At 46.5% G+C, this 17,086-nt stretch overlaps 1 protein-coding gene across 5 annotated transcripts in view; it reads right to left on the reverse strand.

The window, feature by feature from the left end:
* Nucleotides 1–17,086, reverse strand: part of ILK (integrin linked kinase) — an 85,659-nt gene that overhangs the window by 38,196 nt on the left and 30,377 nt on the right. The window contains exons 1-2 of one of the 5 annotated variants that reach the window (XM_085884960.1): nt 10,804–11,044; nt 9,375–9,467 (exon numbers count right to left, since the gene is read on the reverse strand). In XM_085884960.1, coding sequence (XP_085741086.1) covers nt 9,375–9,463 — 89 coding nt within the window. In that variant the 5' untranslated portion in view covers nt 9,464–9,467; nt 10,804–11,044. Of the gene's footprint in view, nt 1–9,374; nt 9,468–10,188; nt 10,432–10,803; nt 11,045–17,086 lie in introns of those variants that run through there. The other 4 variants (XM_085884961.1, XM_085884962.1, XM_085884965.1 and 1 more) reach the window with 4 other exon arrangements.

Genomic DNA, 17,086 nt, shown 5'->3' on the forward strand with positions numbered 1-17,086 from the left:
ATTTTTTTGAAAAAAAAGTTGCAAAATTCCTGGGTTTTTTTAATCTAACAAATTTTTTTTGGGGGGTTGAAATCACTTAAAACATGTAGAAATGCAAAAACAAAAATTCAAATATTTTTTCAAAATGGCCGCCATAGTGGCCATATTGGACTTTGGACCAAGTCCAAAATCTAATGGCATGATCCTTGGACCATACCTAATCTCCCCACCAAGTTTCGTCGAAATCCGTCCAGGAGTTTTTCCGTAATACTGTTCACAAACAAACAAACAGACGGGGGTGAAAACACTAACCTCCGTCCATCTTCGAAGATGGCGGAGGTTAAATATCAGGCCATGTATCGTTTTTGGCCCAATCTCTTAAACGGTGAAGAATCACTTTAAATATAAAAATTAAATAATTCTCATATCCAGATTCGGATCCGGATCTTCACCAAAATCGAATCAGTTCTTCCTTGTCACACACCCAACATGCCCACCAAGTTTCGCCCGAAGCCGTCCAAAACCTTTTGAGATATCGTGCTATATATCATTTTTGGCCCTATCTCTCAATGGTGAAGGATCACTGAAAAAAATTCTAGTCATAGGATCCGGATCTGGATCTTCACCAAAATCTAATCAGTTCGTCCTTTTCACACACACCGAACCTGTCCACAAAATTTCATACGGATCCATCTACAACTTTTTGAGAGATCCTGCACACAGACAGACAGACAAAGAAACAGACAAACAAGACGACGACGTCGTGCAGAGCACGACACTTGCAAAATCCATAAAAGAAATGTGACCTCAAAAATAAATATTGGTTTAATTCAGTGACCTGAATTGTATATATCCTCTTCAAATTTCAAGTCAATCGGAAAGAAAATTGAGGATTTTAGAAATACTTTTACTTTTAGAAAGTCGTTGACCTTGGACCTATGTTGTTGACCTTTTGACCTCAAAAATAATTGGCTTCTTGCTTATGACAAACTCTACCATGTGGTGAAGTTTCCTGAAGATCGGTTTAAAATTGTGACCTGTCGGCGGTAAACAGACAAACAAACAAACAGACAGAGAGGGGTGAAAACATAACCTCCTTCACCTTCGATGGTGGAGGTAAAAATAAATAAATAAAGCAGTGTAGGGAGGAGGAGAATGGAAATTTCTGTGGAATCTAAAGTTCACAAAATTATTGGAATCTCCTGTAATAAAGCTAAAGCACAGGGTGTGTTTCTCTCACATATCGCAGTTGAGTTGGTGGTTTCTCTGTTTTCTCCCATCAAGTCTCCAATATTGCACACACAATTCCGGTGCTATCTTAGTCCTCCGGCCCTCTTCCATAACCTCCTCCTGGTTAATCTTCCAAAATCCAGTTGTGTGTGCGCCATGACGCGACGTAAGTCAATGTCATTCCTTTTGCAGCTTGGGTAAAAACATTGTAATAAGTACACAATGGTTGGAAATAATTGTTGGTGGACCCAAGGATGGGTCTGGGTAACATGGCCGGTGTGCGGCCTTTGAGCCCAAGTCCGTACAACAGACACACACAAGTGTTAATTGGTTGTTGTTTCTAATGTTAACGTGTTCTAGCCATGCAAAGACCCAGTTCATGATGCAAGTGCAAATATGCATAGACTGACGACATAACAATTGTGTAATAGCATATTAGTTCGATATCCAGTAATATAATGGTTACAGCATCTGCTTCGAGTCTGAGAGGTCGGCGGTTCAAACCCCAGCCGAGTCATAGCGGAGACTAAAAATGGTACGTGCCGCTTCCTTGCTTGACATTGAGTATTTAAGAGGATAAGAGCATGGACAATCCCCATAGGTTGCCATCCATGGGGAGGAGGAAATACCCCACTGAATGCTGTGAGAAAAGCGGCGCTACTGTTGTGACCTCTCTGGTACCCAGAGTACCCCAGGAAGTGACGGCACTTCCCCCAAGCTCAGTGGCTGTGTTTGTCTCATCGAACAGTCTTGTGTAATGTCTCGTATGTTATTCTATATGTCCATCTGTGAGGCAGCTCCACTACTAACGAGCCTTAGATCATGCAAAAGAACAGCAACAACAAAAAGAGACCGTAATATACACTACATGGCCAAAAGTATGTGGACACCCCTTCTAATGAGTGGATTCGTTTATTCCAGCCACACCCATTGCTGACAGGTACATAAAATCAAGCACACAGCCATGCAATCTCCATCGACAAACATTGGCAGGAGAATGGACCGTACTGAAGAGTTTCAATGTGGCACCGTCATCGGATGCCACCTTTCCAACAAGTCAGTTCGTCAAATTTCTACCCTGCGAGAGATGTCCCGGTCAACTATAAGTGCTGTTATTGTGAACTGGAAACGTCTTGGAGCAACAACAGCTCATCCGCAAAGTGGTGGGCCACACAAGTTCACAGAACGGGACCGCCGAGTGCTGAAGAGCCGAGCATGGAAAAATCATCTGTCGTCGGTTGCTACACTCACAACCGAGTTCCAAACTGACTGGAAGCAACGTCACAACAAGCACTGTTCGTCGAGAGCTTCATGAAATGAGTTTCCATGGCCGAGCAGCCGCACACAAGCCTAAGATCACCATGCGCAATGCCAAGTGTTGACTGGAGTGGTGTTATGTTCACCACCATTGGACTCTGGAGCAGTGGAAACACGTTCTCTGGAGTGATGAATCACGCTTCACCATCTCGCAGCCCGCCGGACGAATCTGGGTTTGGCGGATGTCAAGAGAACGCGACCTGCCCGAATGCATCGTGCCAACTGTAATGTTTGGTGGAGGAGGAATAATGGTCTGGGGCTGTTTTTCATGGTTCGGGCGAGGCCCCTGAGTTCCAGTGAAGGGAAATCTTAACACTACAGCATACAATGGCATTCTAGATGATTCTGTGCTTTGTAGCAACAGTTTGGGGAAGGCTCTTCCCTGTTTCAGCATGACAATGCCCCCGTGCACAAAGCGAGGTCAATACAGAAATGGCTTGTCGAGATCGGTGTGGAAGAACTTGACTGGCCTGCACACAGCCCTGACATCAACCCCAATGAACACCTTTGGGGTGAATTTGAACACCCACTGCGAGCCAGACCAAATCGCCCAACATCAGTGCCCGACCTCACTCGTGCTCTTGTGGCTGAATGGAAGCAAATCCCCGCAGTAATGTTCCAACATCTCGTGGAAAAACTTCACAGAAGAGTGGAGGCTGTTATAGCAGTGAAGGGGGGGGGATCAACTCCACATTAATGCCCATGATTTAAGAATGTGATGTTTGACAAGCAGGTGTCCACATACTTTTGGCCATGTAGTGTATATGGAATGCCGTAAAGAAGATCTACATTGTGTGTGCAACCAGAAACAATGATCTGTATCATTATGATTACTTTTTAATCAATGGCATTTTATAGACAACAGGACAATAAACACTTTTAACTGTTTTTGCAATCTCCATTGGTTCAAAGTTGCTGTACTCTCATTGTTGATTGCAGGGAAGACGTTTGTTCTCCTGTAATTTCTTCCCTATGTCAGTTATTATTAGATTCCAGGAAAACAGCGATGATCCCAAGTCTCTTGGGTGTTCATTGTCACATATAAATAAATAAATTAAAGTGGTGTGTTGGTAACTGTGATGGTAAAGTGAACGTAAATAATTAATTCAAGGTGACACGTGTGCAGTGGAGATGGAAAAGTGCATATAAATAATAAAGTAATTCAAAGTTGTGTGTTGGCAGTGGAGATGGTAAAGTGTCTATAACCATATTTATTTTGTACAAGCAAATACAACTCGTCGCTTCGCTGATGGAAATATGAAGGGGGGGGTGGAGAAAGAGGGAGGAAGGGGGAAAGAGGAGGGATAGATGAGGGAGAGTGGAGGGAGCAGAAGGGATGGAGAGAGAGGGAGAGGGGAGTGAGGAAGAGGGAGAGGGAGAGGGGAGGGAGAGGGAGAGGGGAGGGAGGGAAGTAGGGAGGGGAGGGGTTTTGGAGGAGGTAAGTGTGAGGGGAGGGTTCTCGACTTGCGTTTGGTAGTGGGACTTGTGGAGAAGGGGATGCGGGGTGGGTAGTACAGGATTGAACGAAATGGGGTACGTTAAAAACAGTAGGTTAATACAGCACGCAGAGACCGCTGGGAGGTGTCCATTGGGGGTGGAGAGGGGAGGGAGTAAGTGTGAGGGGGGTGGAGGGAAGGCAAGGCAGCATAATGGGAAGGGAAGGCAGCATGGGGGAAGGGAATGGAAGTCAGTGTGAGGAGAAGGGAAGGGAAGGGTGAGGAAACAAGCCCAAACAGCAACATTTTCTTTTGAACCACCAGGTTCTATATAAAACCAGGTGGGAGCATTTAATACCCTTGCTATCTACCTGGCAAAGGCCTGCCTACATGCATGCATGCATACTCGCACATGCAGCAACCTTTGTGCCCCTCCAGTCGGCTCACTCCGCATCTGATTCATACATGCTACACTATGGGGAAGCAGTTTTAAACTTAAAACTAAACCATTAGTCCTTAACAATCCACTTGACAGAGGGGGAGGGGTGAGAGAGGCAGAGGGCTGAGAGAGGGGAGTGGGAGAGGGAGGATGGGAGAGTGTGGACATGGAGAGGGGGAGAGGAGAGGAGAGGAGGGGGATTCTGGCAGATGTGACGCACAGTTTAACATCCATCCAAGGGACGGCACACACACATGGATGAATCACCTTTCCTGTGAAACACCGGGATGACAGTTTATAACTGAGTTGGGATCAAATGTAGGCTAGAGAGCTTAGAACGAACGTGCATACTTCTCGGCTATCCTGCCACGATGTGGCGATTCATTGCTTTGTAACTGAAAATTTTTTCTACTCATTGTAATCATCTAATTTATTTCACCTTCCTATCTCTGGTATCGATCCATGGTATCAAACCACGGTATCACCATCGAAGCTTGAAGAGACATGTGGCATTCATGCCAAGTGGCTTAACCAAGCACCCAAACCAAACAGTTGAAACTTTTAAAAACGAAACGTTTAATTTTTTTTATATATGTATTTATCTATGCCAAGGTGACGGGTCATATAATTAAGGAAGATCGTAAAAAAGGGGGAAACGTGGTGTAAAACAAAATTTTACATTTTCAGCGAACCAGCCACCACCTGACGTATTGCATGACAATGCGGGGCCAAATCAGGCGAGTGGCCCATTAATTTTGTTCAAGTCAATCGATATACAGTATTCAGTGACAGGGCAGATATTGTAGAGCACTCGCCAGGTGGCTTAAGCACTCAAGGAAACACACCAACAAAACAGTTGATAAGGAACGGCTGGCTTGGCAAGCGATTAGCGATCGCCGATACGTCATAATAAACACCTCCCGGAGACGCCCGAAATGTGAAACTATGGGTCAGAACTGCTGCCAAGTCCGAATTTGACAAATGAAAACTTTTTTTAGCAGTCAGAACTGCTGCTAAGTTCAGTTCTGGAGCTTAAATTTTGTAATTTAGCTTCATTTAAGATATTATTGAGGTAATGGCATGTGCGGAAATGAAATAAAGCCACGTCTGCTGGCGTCTCTGGGCGTTTATAAGCATTGTAATGTGTCCAGCGATTCGGAGCTATGATGATCAGGCATTCAATAATATGAGTGAGGAAAGTGAAAAAAAAAACTAAATCGTAAAGAAATCGATGCGGCCTGTTCTGAGTCAAGGCATTGTTGAGCAGGCCAAAAAAAAAAAAAGGCGAATTAATACTCATCGAGGAAGAGTGAGGTGTCTGAGGATGAGCCTTGATAAAGGATAATTAAATAAGGCTGTTAGTTATCTTCAATTTAAGGGGTGTTTAAATTTACCCAAACACCCACTTTTCACTCATTTACTCCCGTGGAGTTCCGTTAGTATGCATGCAAAGTTTCATGCTGCCAGGTTTCATGGTTTTGGAGTTATGGTGGAGACACACATGCACTAACTGACTGACTGACTGACACACTGTGACATTTATTAGTATGGATACAGAGTCAAGGCTCGTGGAAGAGCAAGAACACGGAATCGATCAGATTGCAACAGGACAAATGAAACAGTGGAGAGGGAGTGGGGGGTCACCAACAGTGGAGAGGGAGTGGAGATCACCAACAGTGGAGAGGGAGTGGGGATCACCAACAGTGGAGAGGGAGTGGGGATCACCAACAGTGGAGAGGGAGTGGGGATCACCAACAGTGGAGAGGGAGTGGGGATCACCAACAGTGGAGAGGGAGTGGGGATCACCAACAGTGGAGAGGGAGTGGGGATCACCAACAGTGGAGAGGGAGTGGGGATCACCAACAGTGGAGAGGGAGTGGGGATCACCAACAGTGGAGAGGGAGTGGGGATCACCAACAGTGGAGAGGGAGTGGGGGATCACCAACAGTGGAGAGGGAGTGGGGGATCACCAACAGTGGAGAGGGAGTGGGGGCGCACCAACAGTGGAGAGGGAGTGGGGGATCACCAACAGTGGAGAGGGAGTGGGGGATCACCACCAGTGGAGAGGGAGTGGGGGATCACCAACAGTGGAGAGGGAGGGGGATCACCAACAGTGGAGAGGGGGGGGATCACCAACAGTGGAGAGGGAGGTGGGGATCACCAACAGTGGAGAGGGAGGGGATCACCAACAGTGGAGAGGGAGGGGATCACCAACAGTGGAGAGGGGGTGGGGATCACCAACAGTGGAGAGGGGGTGGGGATCACCAACAGTGGAGAGGGAGTGGGGATCACCAACAGTGGAGAGGGAGTGGGGGGATCACCAACAGTGGAGAGGGAGTGGGGGATCACCAACAGTGGAGAGGGAGTGGGGGATCACCAACAGTGGAGAGGGAGTGGGGGATCACCAACAGTGGAGAGGGAGTGGGGGTCACCAACAGTGGAGAGGGAGTGGGGGTCACCAATAGTGGAGAGGGAGTGGGGGATCACCAACAGTGGAGAGGGAGTGGGGGATCACCAACAGTGGAGAGGGAGTGGGGGATCACCAACAGTGGAGAGGGAGTGGGGGATCACCAACAGTGGAGAGGGAGTGGGGGGTCACCAATAGTGGAGTTGAATGGCAAAACAGAGGGAGACTTGGACAAATTATAATGGGTGTGGGGAGCAATGGGGAGCAGGAAAGGATGATTGGTGCCTAAGTTGGACAGAAAAGGAGTCTCTCAGGAAGGAATAACTGGAAATTTGAAATGAGGATGGCATGGGGGTGTGGTGGTGGGGGGGGTGGGGAGTGAACAAGGGGAGAAAAGATCATGGTTTTGGATTTGGGATGATCTGAGATGTTGGTGAACAGCTGTCTTTAAAGGTCCCCTGACATGCAAAACTTTCTGGTTATTTAAATATTAACTTGACCTTCCTAGTGAAGAAATCACCCGTTTTTAAAAAAAAAAAAATCAAAAATGGGATAATTAGAGCAATATTTCGATCATTTCTGGTGCCTTTCACAACTTGCTATGCTCCGCCCCTTAAAAAAAGTTGACTTCAGCGAATCTCAGCGTGACGTCACATACAGAAACTCGCACAGAGTGGATTGACTCGAGATCTCTCGTCTCGACTTGTCCGATAAATCAGACGTGCTGTCGCTTTCTTTTACCTCTCTTTCTCTTTCTCTTTCTCTTTCTCTTTCTCTTTCTCTTTCTCTTTCTCTTTCTCTTTCTCTCTCTCTCTCTCTCTCTCTCTCTCTCTCTCTCTCTCTCTCTCTCTCTCTCTCTCTCTCTCTCTCGCAGCTTATGGCTGCTGGTTGCATCACTGGTTGGGACGCGGCGATGCCGCTGATGCAGTGTCCCCCTTACCAGTACACTGGTACTCATTTTGCCGACGTCGGAAGGATGACAGGCTGATTCAACCTCCTGGTGTATTTTAATTCAGTGGCAACAAGACTTGAACTCAGGACCCTAGGATCCGAAGCCACCACCCTCACCACTAAGCCAACACCAGGCTTGTTGTTTTCTACTGGCGCTACATGACAACAGTAGGAATAAAATAAATAAAAATGCAACAGAACGTCAGATTTATCGGACGACTCAAGACAATTGTGTCACAAGGTGTGTTCTGCACACAAATAGACAAGAGCAAAACTCTGCTGAATTGGCACGGCATGGTTTTTGACAAAGCTTGTGCTTTGATTAAACGCAACGGTGGCGAACCTAAGCGCTGAGGTTTCTGGGGGTCCCCATCTTATGCAGAAACCTTGACAAATCCAAACGATCATGAATGAAAGTCAAATAACTACCATGAGAAATATATCAACTTCTGGCACAATTTGACCTTCATTCAGCGATTCTGCCTCAACGATGCCGGAGGAACCTCTGTGATCCCTACAAGACTGATGGCAGTCGATCGTCACTGGACTTGAGAGAACACAAACTCGGCCACAAATTTAGTTCCTATTTGGGATCACTGTACAGTGGACATGGTCACAATACATTCAGGGTTTTGCTCGGTGTTTGTGCCTTCTTTGCACAAAAATACTGCTCGAGTTCGCCAACATCATCACTTTGTGAGGTGGGTTTAAAATCATCCGAAACAAGATAACATAAAATGATCAAAAAGGTATAACACATCATTGTTACAATCGTTTTGACAACATGGATGCAAAAGGTTCCAAAGTAGAAAGAGTTCCCTTTTTCCTTATCCGCCTTTCATGGGAACACCGACTCCCCAGCGTACTACCATTACAAACAATCTCTCTTCCCGGCAGCCGTCTTGGCATCCCTCCTTTGTGCAAGTGCAAAACTCGATCGGCAATGTCCTTTTTTGGGAACTCACCCACACGTGCTTTGTCATTCTGTTATAAACCAAACAGACAGACATTCCTTCAACTCCAATTTTTTAAACAATATAACCTGGGTGCTTTGTAGATCCATGGAAGGTGCGGGGGGGGGAGGTGTCACAAAACATCTCTGTGCAAATGTTTTTTGGGAATTTTACAATTATATATATATATATATATATATATATATATATATACATATATATATATATATATAGAAGATCAGGGTGGTTAGGATTATACTTTTTAAAGAAGAAGAAGGTGCTTCCAACCAAAAGTAAACTAGATCTACTCCACTGATTTGAGCAATAAGCAAGAGCAGACCCACTCTCAGGTACAAATTTGAGCAATCAGGCCATCAGGCATCCTCTCACGGCTCGTGCGCCATGAGCAGAGTCAATTGGCCTGAGGAAGGTTGCTGTGAAGGGGGTGAAACGTCACCTGAGACCGGGTCTGCTCTTGCTTATTGCTCAAATCAGTGGAGTAGATCTAGTTTTACTTTTGGTTGGAAGCACCTTCTGCTTCTTTAAAATAACAATAAACAATAACTAATATATATATATATATATATATATATATATATATATATATATATATATATATATATATAGTCGTAGTAATCATGAGTTTTGTGCCGGAGACCCACCCTTGGTTTAAGTCATTCTCAGTGTTGTCCAACCACAGGCGGACAGCCACAGCGTTACCCTCACGGCACTGAGTAAATATATCATCCATGACCCTGAGAAAGAAAGAGAGCAAGGAAGAGACTTAAATTCCATCAATACAATAATATCTCAAGACTCAACATACTGGTACTGCAACATTTCATGGGGGGGAGGGGGGTGGTGAAACAAAGTGATTGTGATAAGGGGAGATGCGATAGACCTGGCAAATGGATCGTGGTGGTTCTATCAGCAAGCAGGGAATGCTCATTGTAATCGGTAATGTCAGATTCGAACCAAGAAAAATTGTCTTCCCAAGACGGCACAATGTCCGCAAAAGGCAATGACAGCGAACAGGAAACGGAGCATGCGTCACAACGGTACTTATCACTCTCCCAGCAACTGTCTGGTCAGACACAACATGGTATGACAAAGACAACGGTATGCAGAAATATTTAATTTCCTGGCCAACATTCGAGATGATCCACATGCACATCCGCAGATTGTGTGAGTGACAAAAGGAAGGGGAACTGTCCCCGCTGGTCCCGAAACTGCTGGATCCCACGTCCAGCCATGTTGGACGTCAAGCCCACTTCCTCGTCCTTCACCAATGTCCATCATATTTGTGGAATTCCGTCCGAATGTGGAGCGCACAGCACCTCCGAACTAGCCTGGTGTTGGCTTAGTGGTTAGTACCAGTGTACTGGTAAGGGGGGCACTGCATCAGCGGCACAGCTGCGGAGAGAGAGAAGAGAGAAGAGAGAAGAGAGAAGAGAGAAGAGAGAAGAGAGAACGAACCTCCGAAGCACGACACGGCATACCGTACGGGGACGGAGCGCTCCCCTGCGCACGCGACTCGCCAGCAGCTCCTGGGGCACCACGTCACGGCTCGCGCGCCACCAGCCCAGCCCCGCCCCGTTGCCAAAGCTAGTAGAGGTCGTAGGCCTCGCCTTGGGGTGTAGGCCGCGCCGACAATTCCTTCCGTTAACTCAAACGGGAAAAAATTAATTAATTAAATTTCACACAAGAGGAAGTTTAATTTCAAGCACAATCTTGAAAATGGACAAAAGAGACTTTGGAGTCTCCGTGGAGGCAAATATGACCTCGATTTGATCAGTTGTGTTCGAACGACGATCGGAAAGTTTGTTTAAAATGTTGTGAATTCGATCGTTGTAGTTGCGACGTCGCCGACGCCCCGACTCACAGAACACACCATCCACGATGCTCCAGGACTCGGAGTTTCGAATCACAACTACCTTTCGAGGCACCAACCGCAACTTTAAAGACCTATTAAAAACGACTACCTTCAACATTTAACGGTAGTTCAGATCGAGCAAACTTTTGGAAAAAGTTTCACGCGATTTCAGGATAAATAAATAAATAAATAAATAAATAAATGACAGAGTGGGCTACCTTTCCAGGAATCGCGGAATGATGGATGTTACGGTATCCCGACGTGGACCTTCCCAATGAGCAGCGGCCGGGCGAGGTGGGGACACGGAGCAGTTGGAGGGAGGGAGAGGCTCGAGCCGGGAGGAAAGGATGGAGGGCTGGATGGAGGGACAGAGGGAGAACCAGAACCGATCTGGAGGCACAACGAGATTCACCACTTTTAGCCCACTTGCTTTCACATCCACCTTCCCCCTCCCCTCCCCTTACCCCTCCTCCAACCTCCTCCCCTCCCCTCCCCCTTACCCTCATCCCGCTCCCCTCCCCCTTACCCTCATCCCGTTCCCCTCCCCCTTACCCTCATCCCGTTCGCCTCCCCCTTACGCTCATCCCGCTCCCCTCCCCTTACCCTCATCCCGTTCCCCTCCCCTTACCCTCATCCCGCTCCCCTCCCCTTACCCTCATCCCGCTCCCCTCCCCCTTACCCTCATCCCGCTCCCCTCCCCCTCATCCCGATCCCCTCCCCACTCCTCCAACCTCCACCCCTTCCCCTTACCTCAAATCCCCCTCCCCCTTACCCCTCCTCCAACCTCCTCCCCCTCCCCTCCTCCTTACTCTCATCCCTCTTCCCTCTCCTCCTGTGTCTGGTGCGAGAGTGTGGTTCACAGGTAACAACACACCTATGCTTGTTTGAGCCGGCTGCTCTGGGTTTGATTACCAACCTGACCAAATTCCTACACAAATCGTCTTCAGGAGAACGACAGGCCTGGCGAGCTCGTTCGTGAAAGACCGGTCAAAACGTCCACCGACAGTCCCCAGCGAGTGGGATTAATCGGGGCCGATAAAATAATAAAGGGTGTCCTGTGGTGAAGGAGTCCGTCCCCATAACCGTCCCCGTCATTGATGAACCTCTTCCCAGGATTTCCCTCCATCCCGACTGATGCTTGGATCCGCATGTGGAAAGAAACACTGACGACAGTGTCACGGGGGTGCGGAGAAAGAAGCAAGCAAACAGTGCTGTGCAGTGCTGTGCAGTGCTGTGCTGTGCTGTGCTGTGCTGTGCTGTGCAGTGCTGTGCATGCAGATACAGTGTGGGCCCACTGTATGTCACCACATTTTATACACGTTATAAGTTAATGAGCATCAATCACATAAACGATCATAATCATTTCATCCTGGAAATTCGGGAGATGTTTTCATAATCACAAGGAATCTCGACGCAGAGGAGGCCATTCGGCCCATCTTGTCTGTGCGACATCAACACCGGTCCATTCCAGATAAAAAAGGATGTGAAAAACAAAAAAAAAATCATTTCTTGGTAGTTTTTCTTGAGTTTCTTCTGTAGTTTTTTTGTAGTTTTCTTGTCGATTTTTTGTAGTTTATCTGTTGTTATTTTGTGGTTTTTTGTAGTTTTTTTGGAGGTTTTCTTGTCGTTTCTTCTGTAGTTTTTGTAATTTTTGTTTTTAGGTCATCTCTTCGAGCATGACCTAATAATATTGGTGTTGAGAGGGGAGGTGACGATCCGTCCGTTCACAATGAAGTTGAAGCGGGAGATCTGGTCATTAGTGATCCTGATAGAGGTCGATGAGACGTACACGATGGTATGACTTTCAAGGTCACCGAAGGTCAAGGTCAAGGTCACGAGGCCTTTGAAGTTGCGAAAATGACGATTTTCAAATTCTATCTCCGCCATTTCTCAAGCGATGTTGAATTTGATTGTGGAATATGAATCTATGGGACAATATCTAAATTTGGTCAGGCCGGATTTTCGATATTTGCTTTCGTGTCACGTGACTTCAAAGTTGGCAAAAAATGCGAAAATGACGATTTTCAAAATCTATCTCCTCCTACATTTCTCAAGCGATCTTGAATTTGATTGTGGCATATGAATCTATGGGACAATATCTAAATTTGGTCAGGACGGATTTTCGAATTTCGCTTTCGCGTCACGTGACTTCAAAGTTTGCAAAAACTGCCCTACCTTCAGGAGGCTATATATTTTCTCGCAGAGATGACCGTCACTCCCGCACGGGGGTAATTTTTTTATGGGTTTTTGTATTTTTTTGTACTTTTTCTATTGTTTTGTATTTTTTGGGGAGCTTTTTCATGTAGGTTTAAAAAAAGTTTCTGTAGTTTTCTTGTAATTTCCTTGTGTTATTGTAGTTTTTTTGTAGTTTCTTCTGTAGTTTTTTATAGTTTTTCTGTATTTTATTGTTGTAGTTTTTTTGTACTTTTTCTGTTGTTTTGTATTTTTTTGGTAGTTTTAGTAGTTTTTTCATGTAGGTTTTTTGTAGTTTTCTTGTAGTTTTTCTTGTAGTTTCTTCTGTAGTTCTTTTATAGTTCTGTAGTTTTTTGTTGGTTTTCTTGTCGTTTCTTCTGGAGCTTTTTTTTTAATACATTTTTGTGGTTTATTTTGTTGTAGTTTTTGGAGGTTTTTTGTAGTTTTCTTGTAGTTTTTTTTGTAGTTTTCTTATTTTTTGTATTTCTTTTTGTACTTTTCTGTTGTTTTGTCTTTTTGTAGTTTTTTCTGTCGTGTTTTTTGTACTTTCTTCTGTATTTTTTTTGTAATTTTTTTTCTGTAGTTTTTTTTGGTATTTTTTTTTCTTTCCACGGGTGGGGGGGGGTGAATGGGCAAAGGCAGTTCTTTGATGAAAAACACACAACATCAATCACACAACACTGGTACATAGTAGGCCAAGGGGAATTTCTATGTACCCCCCCCCTATGATCCAACCTAATGTGCATAAACATGTTCATTGATGTCCCATTAAATGGGAAAAAGATGTTAACATTGAAAAAACTCTTTTGGTCAATGTTTTCTCATGCCAATTTGGGACCCATGTCAAAATGTCACTTTTTCAGCATTTCCGCCATTTCTTGAGGTTCGTGAAATTTATGTCAGGTCAGGTTCGATCTGTGACCTCCTACAGGTACCATGTAAACCTGTACTAACCTGTTCCATGGTCGGGTTGTGGGCGACTAAACCGTCTCCCCCACCAGGTTTTCTGGTGAGGAGGGTGTTTGGATATGGACACCCAGCAGGATTAAAAACAAAACCTGTCAAAGGGCGGAGGAGCTCCTTGTGAGCCAACGGCCATCCATATCTAGTGCCCAACTGTGTCTGCAGACGTCCTCCTGCAGTTGGGTTACTTTTTATGAGGAGGTTGGTGGCAGGATTTGCACTCCGGCCATCGTAAAAATCCTTCATTCCGCAAAACGCAAAAACGCAAAAAAGATCTGAAAACCCACTCCGTGGGAGTAACTCCTGTGCAGCTTCCCTTCGCAGGGCAGCTCACCGGATGACGGGATTGGGGCAAAGCCTTCGGGACCCCCAATCTTTGATGATAGGAGGGAAACCACGGGGTAAGATCCCTGGGTCAGTTTGCGGGAGAGTGTGTCGGAGTGGTGCTGAGGTGTCGTCCACCAGACGGCGGTCTCCTTGGGTTAACCTGAGGCGGTCCCTTCGGGTGGGTGCCTGGAATGTCCTATCCCTAAGAGAGGATGATCACCTGTCTCTGTTATCATCAGAGCTCAAGCGTTTGGACATCGGGATTGCAGCTCTCTCTGAGGTTCGGAGACCGGATTGCGGCGAGATAATGGTGGGTGGTTACACCTACTATTGGTCTGGTCGCTCTGATGGTTACCATACCCAAGGAGTTGCTGTAGCTGTGTCCAATAAGCTGACCCCAATGATAATTGAGGTAACACCGGTCAACGAGCGTATTATGAGATTAAGGATTCGTCACTCCTTAGGTGTCATTTTCCTTGGTCTCTGTTTATGCTCTGACTGAGGCAAGTGATCTCATCGTGAAGGATGCATTCTATTGCATTCTATTGCAAGGATGCATCATGAAGGATGAAGAATTTTGTATCTCAAGGGACACTGGATACAATTGACCAGAGTCACAGGGCCAGGCTGAATGGCAGAGCTGAGCTGTTCAGGGAGCTGAGGGGTAAAACTGTACGTGCACTGAGGGTGGACAAGGAGGCCGATGTGCGAGTAATCTGTGAGAGGATAGAGCATCACCTGTGGACAGGTGATTCTCGTCCCGCTTACAGGGGAATTTGCGCATTGCGTTCATCCAAGCCCATCCCTCGGAGCACTGCAGTTAGAGCAGAGAGTGGTAGGCTCTTGACAGAGGAGTCGGAAGTGAAGGCCAGCTGGGCCGGTTACTTTGAGCGGTTGTACCAGGCTGATCCCCCAGCTGTCGAGTTGGACGTCAAGGGTGTTACAATCCCTGTTGCTGACCCTCGAATCAACTGTGGTCCACCTTCGCTTGTGGACACACGGGCTGCGGTGAACCAGTTGAAACGGGGCAAAGCTCCAGGGATCTGTGGCATCCATGCTGAACTTCTCAAGGCTGGTGGAAATGCTGCACTCGTGTCGTTGCATGCAGTTTTGTGCTCTGCCTGGAACACAGGCATCATCCCAACTGACTGGAAGAGGGGCCTTGTTGTCCCTCTCTGGAAAGGGAAGGGTGATCGCCAAGACTGCAACAACTACCGAGGGGTGACACTGCTCTCAGTGCCGGGCAAGGTCTTTGCTCGGATAATTTTTGATAGGGTTCGCCACCATCTGCTTGAGCACCAGCGTCCAGAGCAGTCAGGCTTTACACCAAAGAGGTCAACGATTGACCGTATCCTTGCTCTTCGTGTCCTCACCGAACGCAGACGAGAGTTTCGGCAGGGGCTGCTTGCAGCCTATGTTGATCTCTGTAAAGCGTTTGATTCAGTGAATCGGGATGTCCTCTTGAGGATTCTTGGTCTTCGTTGGGTGCCACCAAAACTGATTGATCTGATGTCTGAACTCTACTCTGGTACTGAGAGTGCTGTGAAGTGTGGTGGTACCATCTCTGACTTATTTCCAGTTGTTACTGGAGTTCGTCAGGGGTGTGTACTGGCCCCCACACTTTTCAGCACTTGTATGGACTGGATTTTAGGGAGGATGTCGGAGAGATCAAGCTGCGGTGCATCATTTCGGAATGTCAAGATCTCGGACCTTGATTTTGCAGATGATGGAGTCATCTTTGCGGAGACTATAGATATCCTTTTGGGGGCCCTCGAGGTGCTGAATGAGGAGTCGGAGCCGCTGGGATTACGGGTTTCTTAGGTCAAAACTAAGATCCAGGCTTTCGGTGACATCTTGGATGCTGCTGTCCTGTCTGTGTCTGTTTGTGGTGAGGATGTTGAGGTCGTGGAGAGATTCACTTACCTTGGCAGTGATATTCATGTCTCTGCTGGCTGCGAGTCAGACGTCAATAGACGTCTGGGTCGGGCCTGGGGAGTCATGGATTCACTGGATCATGGGGTGTGGCGCTGCCGGTACCTGTGCGGTAGGACGAAAGTCCGAGTCTTCAGGTCCTTGGTACTTCCAGTCTTGCTCTATGGATGCGAGACTTGGACTCTGACCAAGGATCTGAGACGGAGACTTAATTCCTTTGGTACCAGGTCTCTTCGGAGAATCCTTGGCTATCGCTGGTCGGATTTTGTGTCCAACGAGCGGTTGCTGAGAGAGACTCGGATGAGATTTGTTACCTGCATAGTCCGTGAGCGTCAGTTGCGGCTGTATGGACATGTGGCTCGTTTTCCTGACGCTGATCCTGCTCACCAGATTCTCTCAGCGAGGGAGTCTCATGAGTGGAGGAGGCCAGTGGGCCGAACACGTGCCTCGTGGTTGCAGCAGGTTGACCATCATCTCAAGGAGATGGGGATGGGCCTGGCATCTGCCTGGGGGATGGCCAGACGGAGGCCCCTGGAGTACCGGCGGAAAGTGGACGCAGCGACGCGCTGTTCTGGCACATGCTCCCATACCTGACCTGACCTGTGAAATGTGTGTACTTTGATATTCTAATATCTCAGTAGTTACGAGTTCAAATGAACCCAAACTTGGCATGTTACTTCACTGTCATAGGCATAATATTCATACAAAGTACGATGAACTTTCCAAGTTCAATATTTGAATTAATGACGTCATCTGATTAGCATATTTGGAAACATGCCATATTTGGTATCTATGAAGTGGGTAATTTCTTAAATATATTCGTGAAAAGTAAAGAAGTTGGTTGGATTTGAGATAAATTGTAGTTGCTTTTCACAAAACCATCCACATCAACATATCATGAGTGACAATGTAAACGATCATGCCGAGAATAATTTGCATATCATGCACAAAGGCCAATGTTTGCAGTCTGTCTGGACAATTGATTGCTTTTAAGCTCTTTGATGCGAGAAATCCTTGTATTTTAAGTGAGGCTTTGGATCCACATGTGAATGCGAACCTATAGATCTGAGCAGCTTCTCATGAATG

Source organism: Eptatretus burgeri, chromosome 6 (genome assembly GCF_056783735.1).
Source record: "Eptatretus burgeri isolate ZD-2024b chromosome 6, Ebu_testis_v1, whole genome shotgun sequence".
Lineage (NCBI taxonomy): Eukaryota > Metazoa > Chordata > Myxini > Myxiniformes > Myxinidae > Eptatretus > Eptatretus burgeri.